The sequence below is a fragment of the Diabrotica virgifera genome, chromosome 3 (genome assembly GCF_917563875.1).
Source record: "Diabrotica virgifera virgifera chromosome 3, PGI_DIABVI_V3a".
Lineage (NCBI taxonomy): Eukaryota > Metazoa > Arthropoda > Insecta > Coleoptera > Chrysomelidae > Diabrotica > Diabrotica virgifera.
The window spans coordinates 181,551,518-181,575,443 of record NC_065445.1 but is presented as its reverse complement, the minus strand read 5'-3'; the positions used below and the strand labels follow the sequence as shown (position 1 = coordinate 181,575,443).

At 32.3% G+C, this 23,926-nt stretch overlaps 1 protein-coding gene across 2 annotated transcripts; it reads right to left on the bottom strand.

The window, feature by feature from the left end:
* Positions 1 to 502: 502 nt before the first annotated feature.
* On the bottom strand, positions 503 to 14,550 carry LOC126881428 (gastrula zinc finger protein XlCGF57.1-like). 2 transcript variants are annotated; one of them, XM_050645701.1, is made up of 3 exons: positions 14,393 to 14,550; positions 14,076 to 14,343; positions 503 to 3,231 (listed from the first exon to the last, which is right to left on the bottom strand). In XM_050645701.1, exons 2-3 carry the CDS (start codon positions 14,275 to 14,277, stop codon positions 1,592 to 1,594), a joined length of 1,842 nt encoding a protein of 613 aa, XP_050501658.1. In that variant the 5' UTR covers positions 14,278 to 14,343; positions 14,393 to 14,550; the 3' UTR covers positions 503 to 1,591. The 2 variants fall into 2 exon arrangements, with proteins under 2 accessions (XP_050501658.1, XP_050501659.1); XM_050645702.1 differs by having other exon boundaries at positions 14,076 to 14,338.
* Positions 14,551 to 23,926: the final 9,376 nt, after the last annotated feature.

Sequence of the window (23,926 nt, the reverse complement as noted above, 5' to 3'; positions counted from 1 at the left end):
ATTCTAAACATATATTAAATCATTTTAATTAATCATTTTTATCTCCTGGGGTAAGAAATTCATTATATCTTATTGTATTCGTTATATTTTTATAATTCATAGCTTTTTATAACCATTTTTCTATACGTAACCTCCATCTCCAAAAGCACATGTTCTCATATTTTACATTTTCAATATCCTCTTTACTTATTAACATGCATGTCGAAATCAAATAATTTAACTACTAATCATCACTATTAATTTTATTTTATCCCTTTTGCCTTTGTGATGCCTATCATCACCGCTGATGCCACTACAAGGCCAACAAGAACATGATGCATCAAGACTATCCACCATCTATAGTTGCAGCAGCTGAATACCACCAAAAACTGTAGCTGCAGGGACCTGAGGCCACAACATCTGCCCAGGTCTGCAACAAGTCAACAGCTGTACCATCCGACATCAAGAAGATCTACCGTCAAATACCACAAGCCATACAGAAGTATAATCCAAAATTGTTAGATTTCAGCAAGAATTTGTATATATAATATTGAATCAAATACATCACATTTTTATTATATTTTTAATGAAAATAAACCTAATTAGTTAACTTATTGTTTGCTTCCACCTAAATAATTTTCAACGTCCATATATATTTTGATTAAGACAAGGCGACTCACAACCTGAGAGACTGAGTTAAAGCCACTAAACGACAACTATCATTGAAATATTCTTTTTCCACCTACCTCTACCGAAAGTATACTTTTCCGGACTTCATTGTAGGGAGCAAAGTTGTACTATTCCTCCCTAGGGAGGAAAAGTAAAAGTGACGTCATGGTATTGCATTCATGAAACATAACTTATTGACTTCCTGTACAATATCTATTTTCTATTACGTAAGTATCTATACATTTTAACGTCTATTTATAAAACACCCTGTATTTTGCAGAATGGTAAAAAACAGTAAATTGTTATTTTCATTTAACAATGTTTACATTAATAATTTGACTTATATTTGACAGTTGACAGTTATATTGTATCTACTTGTTAGTTTTAGTTCTAATAAATTTTGTTGGTTAGTTACATCAATAAATTAAGAAAAATGACTTGTTATTTGAGGAAGGTGGAAAAGCCGTATGTATAACATGGGAGTAAAGCGCCTTTTCCTCCCTTGAATGATTACTAATCTTTACTAAGTAAACTTCATTCTCGGGAGGAAAAGTAGCACTTTCCTCCCTTGTTATATAAATAGCTATTACAATATTATTTCAATTCTCTGTGGTAGTTTATCGTTTCACGAATAGGCACCCAACGTGATTTATTTGCTACACAAATAGGCGTGCAACCAAATGAATATTAAAGAAAATATAATAAAATAATTACTTGAAATACCATAGAAAATATGTGACGTTTATAACGTTACAACTATTTGGTGAAATTTTCACATTCAAACGATTTTTGATCACTATGCACTCTCATATACGATATTAAATACAGTTTCAATGAAAACTTTTTGGTGCAAATTTCACATTCAAATGGTTTTTCTCACTAGTATCCACTCTCATATGCGATTTTAAAACTTGTTTTATTGAAACATGTTGAAAATTTCACATCAATATGGTTTTTCACCAGTATGCACTCTCATATGCGATTTTAATACGTATTTCGTTGAAAACTTCTTGGTGCAAATTTCACATCTAAATGGTTTTTCACCTGTATGTACTGCCATATGCCTTTGTAGAACTTGTTTCGCTATAAACTGTTTGTTGCAAATTCCACATTCAAATGGTTTTTCATCAGTATGGATTTTCATATGTATTGTTAAATAACTCTTTCTTGAAAATTTTTTGGTGCAAATTTCACATTCAAAAATTGGTTTTTCACCAGTATGCGATATCATATGTATTGTTAAATAACTCTTTCTTGAAAACTTCATAGCGCAAATTTTGCATTCGAATGGTTTTTCACCCGTATGCACTCGCACATGAGATCTTAAAACTATTTTCGTGGAAAATTGTCTGGTGCAAATTTCACATTCAAATGGTTTTTCACCTGTATGCACTGCCATATGTCGTTGTAGAATTTGTTTCGTTACAAACTGCTTGATGCAAATTCCGCATTCAAATGGTTTTTCATCAGTATGCATTTTCATATGTATTGTTAAATACCTCTTTCTTGCAAATTTCTTGGTGCAAATTTCACATTCAAAAAATTTTTTTTCACCAGTATGCGATTGCATATGTATCGTTAAATAACACTTTCTTGAAAATTTCATAGCGCAAATTTGGCATTCGAATGGTTTTTCACCAGTATGCACTCTCACATGAGATCTTAAAACTTCTTTCGTGGAAAATTGTCTGGTGCAAATTTCACATTTAAATGGTTTTTCACCAGTATGCACTGTCATATGTACTGTTAAACTACCTTTTGTTGAAAATTGTTTGGTGCAAATTCCACATTCAAATGGTTTTTCACCAGTATGCACTCTCATAATATGCAATTTCAAAACTTCTTTCGTTGACATCTGTTTGGTGCAAATTTTACATTCAAATGATTTTTCACCGGTATGCACCATCATATGTGCTTTTAAACTACTTTTTGTTGAAAATTGTTTGGTGCAAATTTCACATTCAAATGGTTTTTCACCAGTATGCAATTTCATATGACTTTTTAAATTATCCTTTGTTGAAAATTGTTTGTTACAACTTTCACATTCAAATAGTTTTTCACCAGTGCACTCTCCCTTTATATGCACTCTCATATGCTTTGTTAAATTGTGTTTCCTTGAAAACTGTTTGGTGCATAATCCACATTCAAACGGTTTTTCATCAATATGCAATTTCATATGCATTTTCAAATTACTCTGTGTTGAATACTGTTTGTTGCAAATTTCACATTCAAATGGGTCTTCACCAGTATGCACCCTCACATGCGATTTTAAAATTTGTTTTGTTGAAAACTGTTTGTTGCAAGTTTCACATTTAAATCGTTTTTCACCAGTATGAACTTTCAGATGTATTTTTAAATGACCGTTTGTTGAAAATCGTTTGGTGCAAATTTCACATGCAAAAGGTTTTTCCCCAGTGTGTATCCGCATGTGTATATCTAAACGATAATTGGTTGACCATGGTTTCTTGCAAATGATACATATAAAAGGTTGTCCTCCAGTCTTCACATTGGTAGTGGAAGTTATATGTTGGTTTAAAATACTTCTACCACTAGCATCAGTTTTCATGTCTTTACAAGAGAAACCTAAAATTATAATTCTGTTAAATCAGAAAATTGCCATTAAATGAAAATTAGTAATGAATTATTGCAGAAAATGTCGCTACTTTAATACAAAAGGGCCACAAATAAAAAAAATCGAAAATAGCATTTATTCAAAAAATCTAAAATCCTCATATATTAGTTTTTTCGCTATTGTCAAGTTTCGCAGGAAAGCGCTGTTGCCAAATAAAAAAATATATGTATTTGCCAAAATACACTGTTTCTCTTTGTTTTTAAGAATGTGAAACAAAGAGTGTACAGAAACCTATAAGAAGTGTCAAACTGACATTTTTCTATAAAAGGTTAAGTAAGATTATGGTTTGTTTATTTTTTTCTTCTTCTATTATAGCTTTTGAGAGTTGTGCCCATTCAGTCAGAAATATTTCTTAAAATGAACGCCTAACTAAACCTACCATACAACTAGACTATTAAAAACCTAATCAACCAATCAAGGTTAGGGAAGGGAAAGTGAAGTTGGTTATAAAATAAACTGTCGTTAAAATATAAACTAAATAAATAAAATATAATTTGAAAACAGTAATTGAAATCATATTTAACCTCTAATATTGTGACAGACGTTACAGTTAATATTTACACTCACAACAAATATAATAATGACGTCATGTAAGCTCGTCACTAATTTTAGCCAATGAAATGCTAGCTGTAATAGGAACAGGATGTCAAAAAAATCTGATTATTCCCTATATATTTTTTCAAATTTAGAATATGGTAGGTAACAAGGGCAAAATTACGTGCATTCCTTATTGTTTGACTTTTCCTATACCACTGAACAGTAGCGTACTGATAGATCAGCGGACCCTGGTTCCAGTTGGAATGCGGGCCCGCCCACCCAATAAAAACACACGTATACCAAAAATTTTTAATAAACATTAAATATAAATCATAATATATCATATCAAGTGACCCTATTGTGCCGATGTGTGCTTTTGCCCTCGGGGTGAGTGCCTGATGTGAGTGAAAAACATACGTTCAAGAAAGTCCGGAATTGGATAAACTGACTAATTCTAAGCAACTCTATATTGTTCTGAAGCTATTTACTTGTGGCATTTTTGCAATTAACTAGTTTTGATTGGAAATAAGCCACAATTTTACTAAAAAAATGATTTTATTAACGTTTCGACGCCTAAATCGGGTGTCGTTGTCAAAATACAAAAAATATTAATGAATTAAAGAAAAATGTTGTTGCTTAGTAAAAAAAAATATTTTAATAATTTATTTAATCTGACTTATTGCCGATATAAATGAGTCAGATTAAATAAATTATTGGAAGAATTTTTTTACTAAGCAACAACATTTTTGTTTAATTCATTAATATTTTTTGTATTTTGACAACGACACCCGATTTGGGCGTCGAAACATTAATAAAATCATTTTTTTAGTAAAATTGTGGCTTATTTCCCATCAAAACTAGTTACTAAGCAACTCTAGTTCTATAGAGTTTTTTCACTAAGTCAATACTTTTCGAGTTATTTGTGAGTGAATATGTTCATTTTTCAACAAAAAAAAAAAAAAAAACACGTTTTGAGACGGTTTTTCGCAAATAACTAAAAAAGTATGTATTTTATCGAAAAAATATTTGTAGTAAAAATATAGCCTATAAAAAAAAGTAAAAAAAAGGTGTATATACAAAGTGTGTAGACCCAGGAGAAGCAGAGTTGTAGGTAATGAAAAGTAGTGTTCTTATTCGTCAAATTCCAATTCGAATATTTCAACGTGAAATAACCAACAAATGAAGAACTTTTCGGGAAAAACTCATCACAGCTTTTTTAAAGTGTTTAAAAAAGCATCAATATTATAGTATGTAACGCTCAAAATAAAGTTGGTCCCTTTTTTGGTAAAACAATTGTAAAAAATCGCTCCCTAATTAGCATCCCAAATGAAATTAATCGTTACCGTTTCACAAATCACTTGACTTACAAGTTGAGGCCGCGAGTCTTTACCCGTGCGTCATTAATACCTGGCGAGATAAAACACATACTTTTTATTTAGCATCATTCTCTTCCACGCATGAAATTAATGACAAACCAGCAGCCGCCTGTTATTAAGTAAAGACACATGTTATTTTTATGAACGATTTAGACTCAGTGCATTGAAAAGAGATAGGTACAAAGAAAGACGATTGGGGATGTCTTCACATATTTTAAGTACAATTTCTGACGTTTTGGTTTGTTTACTTTTGTGGCTGTCAGTTTGTTGAATTTTTTGCTGTTATTTTGTCGAATTTTTGCATTTTGAAGTTTTTTATAGTATACGAACAGTTGTTTTCACAACTAATTTTATATTGGAGTTATAAATTTTGTAATAATTTTGTTATTTTACGATAAATTTTGACAACGTACAAAGCTAACCTCATTGTTGACACAGTTGAATGCTTGTGTTTAAGGTTCCGCCAAAGTGAGTAAAATAACAAGAATAAAATATGTTATTGAATTCTTTTATTAATTGTTTATTTATTTGTTAATCACTGATAATAAAATAATTTATTAAGCTACTTCAAATGTAGCTGTAATTATTCACCAAAATTTTAAAGCAAAACTTAAATTTGACATTCTATTTATTTGATAACGTCAAATTTTATACTATATCGTGATCGGAATAATATCCACCTGCCGTTGCGTTTAGTAAATTTCCGACTTATTTCGTATGCTTTAAATGATGACGCACGGGTAAAGACTCGCGGACTCAACTGTATGTATTGTTTATATGATCTGTAAGTTTTAACGGTTCAAAGTTCTCATTAAAAAAATGTTTTAAATTCAATTTTTTTTAATTATGAAATTTTTTTTATTCACAATAACTTAAAAATTATTGGTGATACCAAAAACCTCAACTAGTAAAAAATATAGCTTTTGCTTTTTTACTATAATTTGGACTTTTTGTTTTCCTGAATACAAAAATTGGTTATATAAGATATGGCTGTTCAAAATTTGCATACACTCGTGATTAGTGATTCGTTCAAGCTCCTTTAATTACAGCCTTTTCAAAAATAAACACTTTAAACGAACGAATCTTACATATCTTTTAAACAATACTTAATCTTATAAAATGAATAAAGTAATAAAGAGACAATTAAACTGGTATGAAAATCTGATGAGAATGAAACCTAGTAGACTAACAAGGAAAATTCACGAAACAAGGAATATTACAAAAAACAAAAAAGGCAGACTGAGGAAAAAATGGACACAGCAAATAGTAGATAAGTGTTGTTGAATGATGTTGTCATGACAAAAATCATGACAAATACAAACGACAGAATAAATGTAAATATAAATAATGCCAATATTGCGGTTGTTGACGAATATATATACCTGGGTCAAATAATCAAAGCTAATAAAGATAACCAAACAACTGAAGTACAGAGAAGAATCTGATTGGCGTGGGCAGCATTTGGAAAGTTAAGATGGATACTAAAGAGCACAAAGATACAACAGTACCTAAAAATCCGTGTATTTGACCAGTGCATCCTTCCTGTTCTAACGTATGGCTCAGAAACATGGACATTAACACAGGCCAACATAAACAAAATTGAAATAACTTAGAGAAAAATGGAAAGATCCATGTTGGGAATAAAACTACAAGACAGAAAATCAAACAAATGGATAAGAGAGAAAACAAAAGTAAAAAATGTAACTGATCATATAACAGGGTTAAAATGGAGATTTGCGGGCCACAATGCGAAACAGAAAGATAAAAGATGGAATGCTGATATACAAAACTGGAGACCGTGGACAGGAAGAAGAGGAAGACTTCAGATGCGATGGAAGGACGATATTGTAAAAGCTGCAGGAACTAACTGGAAAAACGCAGCCAAGTACAGACGGAAATGGAAAGATTTGGGGAAGGCCTATGTCCAAAGTTGGATAGAAATGGGCTAAAAGAAGAAGAAATAGTAGATGCGGGAAAAATTAAACAGAAAACGCTTGAAGAAATTAATCTAATAGCACAAGACAGAAAAGAATGGAAGAGATGGGTGAATATGTAGCTAAACTAAACCCAAATCCGACACCTGAAAGGGTATGAGGAAGGGGAGAAAGAAAGAAAGTATTAAGAGAAATAAATTTTTGTTAGATTGATTTGCAAAATAAAGGCATAGATAAAAGGCAATAGATGGTGAGTTAGCTACTGATAGAGGACTCATATTTTGAGCCGAACTTTAAAAGAATATGTTCAAATGTTTTGACTGATTCAATGTTAAACTCGAAACCAGATCAAAGTTAATTCATGATGTGGCTTCATTGTTCAAGGCTGTGCAGACACACACTTTGCTTTCCACAAATAGTGAATAGTTGAAATTAGCTGTTTGAACATTTTGTGACTTTTACCATGAAGAGGTGTCAGAAGCAGACCTTCCAAAAATCGTCCAATATTGCTGCCTCTAAATGGTTAGCTGTCATCATTTTTAAAATACACTGTAGAATGGGATTCAATGGAACCCCTCCCAAACTTAGTGGTGTCATTAACATTATTTATGACCATTTGTATATCGGTTGCTTCATGTGAGAGTAGTTTTATAAGCTGAAATTAATCAAGAATTACTTGCGAGCAACAATTACACAAACAAGACTAAATAACCTCGGTTTATTAACTATCGAACATGAAGCAACACAAAACATAAAATATTGAAGATGAATGTGATTTCAGAGCTTGCCGCTATAGGACTTCTCAGCGCTTCTCATTTGTTTCGAGCTCCTGTCATATCGTCACTGTCAGAGCAACATGCCTTAACGTCATTTTCTAAGTTTTTCAGGAGAGCGAAATAACTCATTATCCCTTAATAATTCCAATGAAAGCTTACTTACCAGATATAATCGTGTTTACTTTGTTTCTAAAGTTTCATTTTTAGGGGAAAAATTATTAAAAACTTGTGATATTAGAAAACCTAGACAATGAGGTTTGTTGTCTGCCAAGAGTATTGACAATACGAGCTGTTGCTCATTCTATTAACTCAACGTAATTTTTTACCTGTCTAGTTTAATAAACAGTTAAATCCCAAAGTAATTTTATATTATACTTAACTATCACTAAAGTACACCATATGGACCCCATTTAAAACAGTTAACACTTAAGTTTGATAATTTATTTTAAAAAAATTGGTAAGAAAAGAAAACAAGGAAAATACAGTCATGAAAAGCTTAAATTCAATGCTTCTAATTACACCTAATGCTTTTCAGATTTTTTTTCTTGTTTTTATTTTCTTCTGCTTCTTTTTTTCTTTGTGTCCCTTTGACTGATATTATCGTGTGGGAGTGAATCGTAGAAGCTATGAACTTCTTTACTCATCATGGGTTTTAGTGATTGAAGATCTCTCCATTTGTCCAAAGTTATATTCAGAGACTTTTTGAAGAGCTTGGGGAAAAATAGACAGGATCTTGCTTTTGGGGGCGTACGGGCAATGAAGCAAATTCATCCGTGTATTTCAGTTTGTAATAAATTTTTCCTTCAGGCCTGTATTGGAGAATTCTTAAATCCGTAACAGTAGGATCTCCAGGTTTCTTTCCCGGTCGGATGGAAGGATATATTATTGATGTATTGAAATCCTTGAAGAATTCGAAATCCACCTGTTGAGCTCTGTAAGGATCAACTTGCTGAGTTTTCTTACGAGCTACTTTTGATAATGCCACAAATTGACTAGGTAGAAGAACATCTAAGTCTTCAAAAGTAGCCTCGATATGGCTATGTACCGAGTCGCCTTCTGTGTATGTGTGGCCAAATTCTAAATATTTATGAGTGATGGTCACTCCTGAAGTCATGCTCAAATGCAAGAGCACATTTGAAAGAACTGAGTTTCTATTTTGATAGTTACACCCGTCCGAGTATATCAGCACTGGTTTAAGAGAGATTTTTAAAAGTTGTGACATATAATCCACTAAAAAAGAAGCAAAGATTGAAGCACTAAGGTTACTGTTGGTTTCGTCAAACTAATACGCCATAACATCGTGGGTTGCCAAGTTATATACTGTATAATTGTGGACAGTTAATTTTAACTTGTAATATGCTGCGCTGGCCCTAATAAATGGTATGGTTTGGACTTTCATAAGGTCACAGCAAATTGTGTGACATTCTCCATTCATGACCTTCTTTTTGTCTTCAGTTTTCTCATTTTGAGCTTCTTCTTTTCGAGCTCTGTGCTCCAAATACTCTTCTTCTGTGAGATTTTTACAATTATAATTATAATTATATATCACTTGTCACACATGTCTTTTCGTGGAATATAAATGGCAATATTCATGTTTTTTAGAGTATTACTAAACTGAGCTCTGTTTACATGTACAACATTGTCATCTGTGCATTGTTTAACATAAATCTCATGAAGATGAGTTTTAGACCTAATATCTGTCTGTAAATATTGCTTTTTAGAATTTTTGCGGCAATAATGTGAAGGAAGTTTTGGTAGTTTGGATAAAAAGTTTTCCAAATATAATTGCCTATTACGCCTAGCGCGCCTTGATTGACCAGAATCGGCCCCACTTACTTGCGAATTACTTACGTCATTTATTTGCAAGTTATTTTCAACGTCATTAGAGATGTCTTCAAATGGCTCTGGCTCATCCCTGTCACTATTTCTACTCTCATGCTCTTTACTGAGCCAATGACGCACTTCATCTTCAGTTAATCCTAATGTAGACAGAAACATATTCTTGCAAACGGGAATTTTTTCGTTGTCAGTTTTAAGAAAATAAAAAAGGGATACCTTTCTTCTAGAGTTTGGTCCTCCCCTGATACGTTTCGGGTTTTTCTTTTCAACTAAAGTACGAACATACATTTTTTTACTGTCCCAAGACCAAGACCAAAATAATTCGAAAAGTTCTTTTCTCTTCTCATCAGATATAGAGTAACATTTCCTGGTTAATTTATATCTTCCACAACCCTGAAGATTACAACGAACTCCCATTTGCCTTGCTCCACGCTTGACATCTTGGACAATTTTGTTTGTAGACTTTTTGTCTAACCTACGGAATCCGATATATTTTTTTTGCTTTTTCTCGGTTATTGCGAGCTGTTAAACGTTTTTTGGTTGAAGAGACATATTCAGACTTCATTTGTTCAGTATTGTTCTCTACATTATCTATATTATTAGTATTAGGTGATGTTTGTATAATATTTGAGTAAACGTCTGAGGTTTCAGAGAAGAGAGAATTTACATTCATTATCTCAGAATCAGCTGACGAATTGACTTCTTTTTCTAAACTAGTATTTCTGTCCATGTAAACAAACTCAGCATTCATTATATCTTCAACGTATTGATTTAAGTTAGTACTATCATTGCAAAGCACTGGTACAATTCCTAAGCAGTCCGACATCTGTTGAGAAATATTATCCTTGCTGACTTCTAATAAATCAACATAATTTGTAGTGAGATGGAGATTATTATTATTACTGTGTGATGAGGATTGATATTCGTCTGTCTTTGGGCCGCTACTTTTGCGTCTGGGAGTAGCTGAGGGTTTAAGCTGATCAAGCTGATTATACGTCTGCAAACATTCCAGTAGTTCATCGGAATCATACAAATTGTCTTCATCCGAAACTGGGTTGTAATCACTTCCACTAGACATCTTTTACCACAAGATATTTCAATGTTCTGTAAAGACAAAAAAAGAATAATTGGCTTATTAAAAATATAGGTAGAGGTTTAATACACATGAATAACACACAATAATTAATTTAAAAACCAATCAATCAAACTTACTATAATATTTCTTTATCTCTAATTTACCATACAACACACTGTACAATTTAGATTTTGTTTAACTGCCAATAACGTCGTACTATGTTAAACAAACAACATACCTTACTGTCAATTTGGGTTGTATGTAACTTCCTGTAATGTCAAATTACGAACTAACGTTTTAAAATAAAAGAAATTACGACCATCACAAACAAAAAATATATCAAAATTAATTGATTTTTTTATGGAAATGTAAGAAATTTAATAAATTGATTTTAAAATAAACTTTGTACTTACCAAAATTCTAAAATCTCGATGCAAAACTCAGATCACAGCAAACAATGAACAGAAGCATGGAAATAACTGACGATATGGTGTGTTACTGACCAAATGACAATGTGGGCTGTTAGATTTGTTAAGGTAGAGCGCTCTCTAGTGGTTATTTTTTAAAACTTGTAGCACTGGTAGATGCGCCTTCTCAATCCAATAATATGCATAACTCATATTCGTTAAAAATGACGTTAGGGTATGTTGCTCTGACGATATGTTGTATAATCCATATATAATAGTAGTTACGTTCGCAGATACTATCAGTGACCAGTCAGTGATAAATTGTAAGAAAATCGCATGGGCACTTTAAAATAATATAAATAATATCGTTAATAGATAAATATACAAGGTATATTTACTATTAATTAATATTAATAGCTAATTATTACTATTAATTCATATTAATAACAGGGCCGTAAGTTCGATGTTGGGGTCCCTCAACCGGGGGTCTGGGGGGTTTACTCTCAAGGGGGGGGGTTTCGAAAAATGTTAGACATTTAACCCCTTGAAAACGCATTTTAATGCATTCCATGACCTAAGTTTCTTGTACCTACATATTGCTATTTTAGTTGACCAACACAAAAAATTTTGAAATCACCTTATTTTAAGCTAAATAGTTTTGCTAGTATGTACCATCAATATAACATCTTTTCTGTTTTCATAAAAATATATACTATAATGTTAATTACATTGTTCGGCTAAAATGTTCTTACATCTGTTGGCAAATATGAAACAAAACTGTTATATGGAATGGGCGATTAAATACTCCCATGGGGCTTCCCTTCATGGACATCTTTATATCAATACGAAAGGTCTCGGGGGCCCCAGCCTAGCCCAGGCACCCTCTTCCAATGGCATTTTAGGTTTTATTACGCCGAAATAACTACTTTCCTAAGTAATAATTTAAATTTTTTTGAAATTGAAAATGGTTATTAATTTTTTATTTACATGTTTACTCTGATTGGAGTACGAAGGGAACCATTCTCATTGGAACTTTACTGCGCTGAGCAGATGGGACGTGAACTATAAATTGTCAAATTCCCTCATCTTCTTTCGTCTCAGCATCCGTTATGGCTTGCAAATTGTAGAAGCCTCGGAGGTGTAACCAGAGAGGGCTCCCATTGTTTTTAATCTGGTGGGATGCAGTGTAATATTTTTATTTTATTTTATTTATTTATCAACGGGCAATCACCCAATTAAAATACAGTATAAACATTAATCACATGAGATTTTTAACATAATCTACTGTAAATTTAAATTTTTTTTAAATATTAATCATACAAACTAGGAAAAAAATAAAAAACATTAAGAAAAAATAACTTTTTAATGTTATTTTATGTGCTATTAGATTGAGAACTTAGTCTTTTGCTAGCAGTTGCCGCTAGGGCATTCCTGCCATTTCGTTTGTTGCAATCCGTAACTGCACACCAGTGTTTGTCCTGGTTGGGTCAGAGAGAGCAGCATATGTGCCTCTTGATGAGAGACTAATAAGTTTCAAAACTGGTAGAGGTGCTTACTGCACTCTCTGATTGAACTAGAATATAATGCGGCTGTAGTTTCGTGTTGCAACGAAATTGAAAATGGTGATTAATTTTTTATGTTGAGGTCTCAGGGGCCTCAGCTTAGCTTAGGCCTCAGGGGCCCCTGTTCTGTTCCAATTGCATTTTAGTCGAAAAGACTAATTTCCCCAGTGAACAATTAAAACTTTATGTTGAGGTCAGGGGTGCCCCTGTAAGATCTTTTTAAAATTGTGACATTTGAAAATATTTCTTTGGGACCGGCTTTTAAAATACACATTTTATTTTCCTCGTTAAAATCTATGCACAGTCAAACAAATGGTGGCCTCAGCGGGGCCCCTCTTGACCGTGGCCCAATGGTAGTTACGGCCCCGATTAATAATTAGTATTAATATTAACTAATACTAACTATTCCTTGTATATTTATCTCCAAATATACCTGTATTATTTATATTAAGTGAGTTTAGGAGTTGTCATGGTCAAGTTGTCAGGGCTCTGCGAACATATGACAGAAGCTTGAAACAAATGAGAAGAGTTGAAAAGTCCTATTAAAGCTAAAAAAAATTTTAGTTCATTCACATCAAAACAAAAAATAACTTTAACTGTTATTAGCCGTGTGCAAGTCCTTGGAAGGGAATTGAGAAACAATTGTGCGCGAATAGCGGAGAAATATTGCAACTTTCTTAAATAATTCATATTGTCAATTGAAATTGTCAAATTGACGTACATTTCATATCTACTGTCATTGAAGAAGAAAAATTATATGTTGCTCCACAATATTGATATGATATGCAATAATTATATAAAGGTAAATTTAATTAATTGTATTTTGCTTGCAGTACTGCATTTTAATAACTAATTTTATTTACTACATACAATTGTTTACGTTTTAAAAACATAACCTGAATCTTATTTTTTCTTATTATTTTTTTGGACTATGGCCTTGACAATTATCCAGTAATCAGGACTAATATAATTGGCCAATATAATTAAAACTGCGAATAAAGTTGCAGAGCTTAGAAATAGGTGTTGCTTTGCCGAACTTGCACGATCCCAATATACTATTTTACTCCAATTTCGTTAACTATAATTCTTAATTTTTTCATTATTCAAAGCATATGTTTATCGGATTTTCGTTAATTTCAACAATCTTTATTATTAGGATTTGGTCATCCATTACCGCCCGGGTGTCACCCATGCTAGCTAAGTACACCATGGGGAGGATAAGAAGGAATTTTATTACTGGACAAGATAATAGGAGCTTAAATGCACATAAACACCCTTTATTTACTTACCATCATCCTGTTCTATTTCAGTTTTTATAGGGCATGTTTTAATGTCTACATAATCAAATGTGTCATTTGTAATTTCATCCATAGGTTCCTCCTTAATTTCAGTTTTTAAAGTTTCCTGTAGAACGTCATCTACTTCATTATCTATTTCTCTCTTGCAAGTTGTCTCACCAACTTCTTTTTTTACTTCAGTTTGATTAAACATGATTCTATATGTTTTAGTTATTGTTTATCTATCTTGTATTGTAGGCCTCGCCGAACGGCACCTTAACTTTAAAGTGAAATTAGAAAAAATTTATTATGCATGCATTTGTACTCACTTTATAATGCTATAAAAATTACGGGATCTGAATTTCAATACATATTTTTTCTATAGTTTGTCATTTAAAAATTTCTGTTTTGACACCTATTACCTATTTTCAAATATATTCGTCCATCTTGATTGTTCTGTCACTTGTGTCACTTCTGTCGTTAAACGTCTAACGTCATGTCACTTTTCTACCAATGTTGCCATATTTTCAAAAAATAAATAGTATTTGTCACAGGAATTCCTCCTATAGTGTGGCTTGCAAAATTATGTAAAATCTTATAAAAATCTAATGCTATAGTCTGTTCGCTAAACTCAGACGCAACTTTCTAGATATTTTAGTCGGTAATTTTGCCAAATTTAGCAAAATTGGCAAAAAATAATTTTTAAATAGTTAATAATCACTAAATATTTAGTAATTTTGCCAATTTTTGCAAAATTGGCAAAAAACAAAAAAAATATCGACTAAAATATCTAGCCAGTTGCGTCTGAGTTTAGCGAACCGACTATACACGTCGTACAACTTGTTCAGGAAATTTACCGATATAATCTACACTCCTAGCGGAGTAATTGCCGTCCTCTTTGGGCTCTTCTGATTCATTTGTCGCGGTGAATCAATCCGCACTAACGTTAGGTTTGTTCTAACACAACGAGAAATCGTCCATGTAACGATCACCGTCCTGCGCAGTAAACAAAATAACTCATGGAACGCACGATATACAGCCACAGAACTCATGGAACGTATTATTTTATAGTAACGTGATCGTTACATGACGGTTCTCGTTGTGTTGGAACAAACCTATTTTGGTTTTCGCTGTGTCTAGGTGCACGCTAACGTGTACGCAAATAAAAAAGTTAGGTACACGCGAATTAAAGTTCATCAAGCCAGTGACGTCATTATTTAGCGTGCTCAGTGACTGTATATTTTGGTATTTACACGCTATTTTAATATGTTTAGTGTTTTTTGATAAAAAAATATTTGTTATTAAGGGAAGGGAAGCAGAACTATTCAGATGTTTCAAACTTAATTATTGTAATAAATCAATGTATATATAAAAGAAGTATATATTCAGGTTAGCAAAATAAATATGTATTTAGTTGACATGACATGTACAAAATATTGTTAAAATAATTTTTATACGTAAGTTAATTAGGTACTATAATCAACTATTCTAAATGTTATAGGTATTATTAATTTTGGATAGTCCATATAGAGGCCAGCTGCAGCTTTTGAACTAAGTAGAGAGCTGTGGAACAGTTTGTTATGGAACTCTAAGGACCTCATTGCCTTCTTTATGTATGTGTATGAATAGAAAAAAGTTGTGACTGGCTAATTGACACCCAAGTCTATGCTACAAAACCAAAAAAAATATTCTAAATGGGAAATAAACCACAATTTAACTAAAAAAATGATTTTATTAACGTTTCGACAACTAAATCGGATGTCGTTGTCAAAATACAAAAATCAGTCAGAGTAATAAATTATTGGAAGACATTTTTTACTTAGCAACAACATTTTTGTTTAATTTATTAATATTTTGTATTTTGACAACGACATCCGATTTGGACGTCGAAACGTTAATAAAATCATTTTTTTTAGTTAAATTATGGCTTATTTTCCATTTAAAATAGTTGATTACAAAAATGCCACAAGAAAATAGCTTCAGAACAAGTTAATTAGTATTGTGAAAGCTTTAGATCTTCCTTTTATTTTAATTTTCGACGGTAATACTAATACTACATATTTTACTTATAACTAAAAAACAAACACTAAACAAATAAAAAATAAGAAATCTCTTTACTAATCAATATTAAAGTGTAAACACAACGCGGTTAAACAAATTCTAACACTCTGACTCTCTGATACTCGCAGTATCTTACCACAGCATACACGCGCTTTAAGTTAGCGTGTATGCAAAAAACCAGTAACGGTGCACGCTTAATAGTGACGTCACTGACATGATGACGTTTCGCGTGTACCTAACTTTTTTATTTGCGTACACGTTAGCGTGTACCTAGACACAGCGTTTGGTTTTACAATTCGCTGTGTCTAGGTACACGCTAACGTGTACGCAAATAAAAAAGTTAGGTACACGCGAAACGTCATCAAGTCAGTGACGTCACCATTTAGCGTGCACTGTTACTGGTTTTTTGCATACACCCAAATTGAGCCGCGTGTATGATGTGGTAAGATACCGCGAGTACCAGAGAGTCCAGAGTGTTAGAATTTGTTGAACTGTGTTTACACTTTAATATTGATTAGTAAAGAGATTTCTTATTTTTTATTTGTTTAGTGTTTGTTTTCAAATTAACTATGGAGTGTGGACAATTATTTAGATATTTTAATGAGTTTAACAACATTTTAAAACAGTATGAAAAAGATAAGAGACTATAAATTAATATATAGGTATTTTTTTAGTTGTAAGTAAAATAGTAGTACCGTCCAAAATTAAAATAAAAGGAAGAACTAAAACTTTCACATTTATAATAATTAACTTGTTCTGAAGCTATTTCCTTGTGGCATTTTTGTAATCAACCATTCTAAATGGGAAATAAACCACAATTTAACTAACAAAATGATTTTATTAACATTTTGACGGCCAAATCGGATGTCGTTTTCAAAATACAAAATATTAATAAATTAAACAAAAATGTTGTGGCTTAGTAAAAAATTTATTCTAATAAGTTATTTAATCTGACTAATTTTTGTATTTTGACAACGACATCCGATTTGGACGTCGAAACGTTAATAAAATCATTTTTTTAGTTAAATTGTGGCTTATTTCCCATTTAGAATAGTTGATTATAATAATTAACTTACGTATAAAAATTATATTAACAATATTTTGTACATAATGTGATGTCAACTAAATACATATTTATTTTGCTAACCTGAATATATACTTTTATATATACATTGATTTATTACAATAAAGTTTGAAACATCTGAATAGTTCTGTTTCCCTTCACTTAATAACAAATATTTTTCTATCAAACACTAAACATATCAAAATAGCGTGTACCAAAGTATACAGACACTGTGCACGCTAAATAATGACGTCATTGGCTTGATGAAGTTTAATTCGCGTGTACCTAACTTTTTTATTTGCGTACACGTTAGCGTGTACCTAGACACAGCGTTTACCGCTAGGCAATCCAAACCACGTGATTTTTAACAAGGGCGGATCCAGGACCGATTTTCGGGAGGGGCCATGAACTTTTTTTGGGGAGGTGTACCGGGGGGCCAGGGGGTAATTTTTAAAAATTACGGTTAAAATGGCCAGTTTAAAGGCACTTTTTACACACTTTTGAGTTCTATAAAGGGTACATTCCATGTCAAATCACTCAGGCAAAAAATTTTAGATCTCCGATTTGTCTGAAAATTGGTATATAGCTTCTGCGGGACGTAAAAATAAGATATTTAAGGTCAAAAAAATCTTCTTCTTTTTTTCTCAAAATGTTATTTTATGCGATTTTACAGTGATTTGGTGTTTATTTAAACAAATATGCATTTTCTGTCGTAAAGTATCAATGAAAAACTTAATATTTTAATAAAAAGGACTCAAAAATGTCATTATATGGCATTATAACAAGTTATTTTGAATCAAAACAAGTTTTTGATCAAATTTTATAGTGTAAAAAACGTTAAAATACCGTTTTTTACATTTTCCTCCATTCCCAAAATACATCATCATCAGTTTGGCTGAAAATTTGCCCACAGATAACCAAAAGATAGGACTTTAAAGGCGGCTGCACAATTGACCGGGAACGGGAACGAGAACGGAAACGGGAACGAGAACGGAAACGGGAACGAGAACGGAAACGGGAACGAGAACGGAAACTGAAAGCATCAGCAGATTCACAATTAAATGGTAAACAGCTGTTTTGTGTCACTGTCACTTGTGCTATTAATTATTTTTCTTCTCAAAATAAATTTTGTGGAACGATCTTTTTCTAATTTTATTAAAAGAACATGTCTGTTAAGTCTAAAAATATGGATTTATTTGATGACGAGCTTTTATAATGTTTTCGTTTTTTATAATCTTGGAACTAATTTACACAAATATGTGTGCAATCGCAAAGGTTTGTCTGCACAAAGATAAAAAGCATATCATTCAAATATTTATATTATTATTGTATCTAATTACCATATAAGTACGTACTATGATCTACAAATCAATCATACGGATGAGGACATTTTTCCAATAAAGAAATCAATCGTTCGTCATTTATTTTAATGCAAAATGTATAAAAATTGTCACTAAAACTTGATCACACACTTCTAATAACAAATTTTTATTGGGCATATGACAGTATTTTTAATACTGCCTTCTGATTGGTTTCGGGAATACAACGGGAACGAGAAAGTTAAAACATGGTCAACTTTCCCGTTCCCGTTACCGGACAGCTTCTCGTTCTCGGTTATTGTGCATCTACAACATTAATTTACATAGAGGTTAACTTTTTTCCCGTTCCCGTTTCCGTTCTCGTTCCCGTTCCCGGGCAATTGTGCAGCCGCCTTAAGTGGATAGAAGGATTTCAATTATATTATTATAATATCAAAAAAGTTACATGCAGTAATATCAGACTCAAAAGTATATATTAGTCCAGTCGGAATAGCATTTGACCTTGAATGCCGAGCTGCCCAAAATTTTATTTTTCTGATCTTTAGGGGAGTCAACAGTAGCCTAAATTTAAAATCACGAATTAATTCCTCCGTTACGTTAGCCGCCATCTTGATTTTAAAGGAGAACCTGTTTTGCTCAATATCTCCGCCATTTTAACTTTTCGACAAAAATGGTAGGAACTGAAATTGTTCCAAATAAATCGTATTTAAAATTATTACAATTTCTTTTTAACAATTTTTGTCGTGAGGTCGATATTCTCGAGTTAATTGTACTTACAGTAGACGCCTATATTTTTGACTATAATATTGCATGTAACTTTTTTGGTATTGTAATATAATTCAAATCCTTCTCACCACTTAAAGTCCTATGTTTTGTCTATCTGTGGGCCAATTTTCAGCTAAATCAATTATGATGTATTTTGAGAATGGAGAGAAATGTAAAAAACAGTGTTTTGACGTTTTCTACACTATAAAATTTGATCAAAAGCTTGTTTTGAATCAAAGTAACTTGTTATAATGCCATATAATGACATTTTTGAGTCCCTTCTATTAAAATATTATGTTTTCCATTGATACTTTACGATAGAAAATGCAAATTTGTATAAATAAACACCAAATCACTGTAAAATCGCATAAAATAACATTTTGAGAAAAAAAGAAGAAGAAGATTTTTTGACCTTAAATATCTTATTTTTACGTCCCGCAGAAGCTATATACCAATTTTCAGACAAATCGGAGGTCCAAAATTTTTTTTTGCTCCCAAATTGAGTGATTTGAAATGGAATGACCCAAAGACATTCAAAAGTTATCGTTATGAAAGTATTATTAAAGTTGTGAAATGCTAAGACTGATATACAGGGAAAGATAAGAGGCGGAAGGAGTATTGGAGGAAGGAGAGTGTCATATGGTTAAAGAATTTAAGAGACTGGTTTAGATGCAGTTCTGTAGAACTATTTAGAGCAGCGGTGGATAGAGTAAAGATAGTGATGATGATATCCAACCTCCGATTAGGAGACGGCACTTGAAGAAGAAGAAAGTTGTTACCGATTCATCCACATTTCTTCGGATCCAAGTGCAGTTCTTTCAACAAGTTTAATACTATTTTTTCCAATGCTTCTCCTGTCACTCTGTCAGGCCTTGTTCTTCCCCTCTTTCTTGATTTTCACTAATTATTGTTTTTATGTTCTCATACGCGTCAATTAACTTGACAAAGTTTTCACGAATGTTGTTATTGTGTATGTATTTCAAATTTAGATAAAGCTGTTCTACGTGGGATACGTCGGTTATTTCGTCAAATATAACAGAGTAATAATTTGCACTTTGAACCTGATTCATGTTTTGTTAAATTATTTCTTCACCACAACATGTTATTAATTATTGATTTTGACTGGTGTTACTAATGTATGTTGCTGCGGATAGGTGTCGTTGAATAGTCTTATCTCCTGATGAGATTTTAAATCTTAACAATTCCCCTCATTGCTAGGTCCAGCATCTTCGTCCAGAAGCAGAAGGCCATCGATCACGACACCCTCTTCTTCTTCTAAAAGTGCCTATCTTCTGGAGATGTTGGGGACCACATTGACCCATCTTATTCTATTTACGGTAGCTCGAAATTGTCCTTTCTACTTTCTTCTATATTTGTCGTCTCCGTGCTTATAAAGCCGGAGATTCAGGATGTAACCAGAAAGCAGTTTCTTTCGACGAAAAGTATTGGATTTAAAATATTGTTTATTGTTTTATTTCAATTATTTGAATTATTTTATTACAGTTAACTTTGCATCTGGGTCTTTTCGTCGTCTTCCTAGTTTTACTAGAGATGTCGCTGTTTTGCATCTCAAAAGTTGAATTACTCCATCGCGGTGATTTCCCTTAAAAGGCAGGCTTGTTTGATTTTTGATTCAGAGTTGGGACTGCATAGCTACACTGATGAAGCATAAGATGCAGAAATAGCTATCTGTAGATGGTGGTCCAACTCTGAATCAAATTAAAACAAAACTGATTTTCCCACCCCCTCTCGAAATAGATCAGTTGACGTTAGACCAGTCCACTTTCCAAGATTGGCCAGCGAGGATATAGTCTACGTCCAGGGCCTCTCCTGCCCTCAATCTTGCCTTGTAGAGTCAACTGTAGCAGTTGGTTTTTTTCATTACGCATAATGTGACGTAAATAAGCCAATTTTCTGTTCTTTACGGTGTTAATTATTTCTTTCTTAGCCTCATAGGAATATTTTGCCTCTTAGAGGAATATTTTGTCGACCTAAGAACACTATAGACTCTACTATTGGTCGTAGTCTTTCTTTATTTTCTTTTTGAGAGTCTTTCTGGTTTGACTGACTTTTGCGGGTTGTGATAACTTTGTAGAAAATCCACCTAAGCCTCAACGCACTTCTTGTGATATGATGTTTTTGCATGGATTTGTATGGCTCTGTCTTTGCCCATGAGTTTGGCGAAAGATGTTAAAGGTTTCATGACAAGGCTGTCATCCCTTTATTATGCCCATATTTTTCATTAGAAAAATAAAATTCAATACTTGTAAAACAATCCCTTTTGACTGTTCGAAAATACCAACCAACTCCTTTGTTGTAAGTTCTGGCGATCCAAGTAACGCTTCATTTCTTTTTTATTTTTTGTGTATATAGAATATGGAAATTGATAGGATTTTGATGGCTGCCAAGATCGTTCTAACAATTGGCACTTATCTATATTTTGATTTATAAAACATCCTATGTCATTCTTAAAGCTTCTGTTACTGCTTTTGTTCAACTTAAGTCCAGAAAACATATTTATCCCCTGTTTTATACATATTATATGTGTTTGAAACTAAGAACATTTGAACTGCCAATATTTAAATTTATATTTTTTTTAATTCTCGGCCTCCCTGGATCCGCCCTTGATTTTTAATGACAGGACGACTGGCAGGCAATTCAGCGTTGCCAGAGTTGTTACAATTGTACCAATTTGATACAATTAACAAGCAAACTTTCGATACTAAAGTCTCCTAAAGTAAAAACCTAAAATTTTGTGACATAAGAAATTTGCTTCAAATAATATTAAACGACGTTTTTTTAAGTTTTTGTACAAAATGTGTTGGTTTAGTACTTTGTGTCACTATTCCAGTCATTCCGGTGCATTTACAAAAATTCTCTGGCAACACTGCACACAAGCGATTTTATTGGATACTTTATTTAAATTAAAATTTCAAATTTAAGATACAATGTGGTATTACTAGGTACCTAAAATAATAAAATATATATTACCCCGATGATTTTACCTAAAATCTAATTTTAGGGATGCTCAATATTATTTTTTAATAAACTTATAAAACATAAAATTTGTTAACCTAGCTTTCTTCAATCTTCCAAATTACTTAATTAAAACTTTTTAACTACTTATTAAAGTTTATTGACGTAAGCAATATTTTTACTATGTCACTGAAGTATTTAGCAATATTTACACGGACATAAAATACGAAAATTACTTTAAAATACTAAAATAACACTATACTATCATATGCCTTCAATGTATTCATGCCAGCCGCCAGACATATTGGAATAGTTTGACAGATCGTTGGATTCCCTAATTGGTTGTGTGAACTTCGCCAACTTTCATCTTTTACAGTGCGTTTCTTACGTCTGGCCAATCAAAAGGAAGAATTTTGTTCTGTCACCCAAAGTGGACACGCCCTCATCCATTTTCATTTTGTAAAGTTGAGCGTTATAAAGTTAGCGAAATGGATTTTTCAAAGTCATTATTTTTACTTCTACAATAGCTAAAATAATCGCACCTCATTTGCGGATAATTGCTTCATTCAAAATTTTATTTGCGGATTTTCCGTTTTCGAGATATAAGCAAATAAAAAGTTGAGATTTCGGCGCAGCGCTAAAAATAAATTTCGATTTTCAGTGTATAAAATGCCGTATAATCGCTAAATAACCATATCACCTTATTGCTCCTCGTTTGCGGATTATGAATAAACTGGCTTTAATTGAAAATAATGAAAATTTTATAAAGAAAAGACGAGTTTAATGTTGGTTGCCTACACTGTAGGGGCAAAGGAATGTCCACGATAGCCAGAATAATTTTCACTTTTGGTAAACCTAAACTGCAAGGTTAAAAGTAGTATGTACCATTGTCAAAATAATTCCTCCTGGCTTAAGGCTGTATGACACTATGCATTTTCTTGTATCATTTCTAATATCGTTTCTGATATCGTTTCTTGTATACATTTTCTTGTATCATTTCTTGTACGTACATTTGTGCCCTGTATGACACTATGCAAGTTCTTGTATCGAAAATTGTATGAAATTCGGCACGTGATTGGTCGAAATTTTGTTTGTCACACTGTGTCACGTTATGGTAGTACTGCATCTACAGACACAGCTGATTTTAAATATTTTATAAAATTTATAAACTTTTATATAATTAACATTTTAATGTTAACCAGAATTTTACGTTGGCTGAGGTTGATTATTTGTGTTTTTATTTTGTTTTGATATTTGTGCTAAAATATTTGCATTAGAATTATCTTCAGTTTGATCCAAATTAGGAACTATTGTATTTTCGTCTATTAAAAAATTATGCACCATGAAACCTAAATTTATAGTTTGAACTTTACTAGGAGCTAAATATATGGTTATTAGTAGAACAGTAGTCCATACCAAACGGTATATTAAGTATCAATAAAAGATTTATAAATAATACCTACGAAAACACAAATAAATTCATCAATACATTATCCCATTTTCATTTCAGCCGCCATTATGAGTAAGTAATTATGACATTTTAGATGTTTTACCAGCAGGTTTTACGTTTTTGCTCTTTGCGCAGAAATTGGCGCAGTTCTTGTACAATAATCTGTGCCTGACACAAATTCTTGTATCGTTTCTGATATCGTTTTTTGTATCTGTGTATGACACTATGC

What these genes read in the sequence shown, in the direction of transcription:
- LOC126881428 (XM_050645701.1), bottom strand. Translation starts at nt 14,277, where the DNA reads ATGTTTAATCAAACTGAAGTAAAAAAAGAAGTTGGTGAGACAACTTGC. An exon ending in TGAAATAGAACAGGATGATG is followed by an intron (nt 3,232 to 14,075) that starts GTAAGTAAATAA and finishes TTATAATTTTAG; the next exon opens with GTTTCTCTTGTAAAGACATG.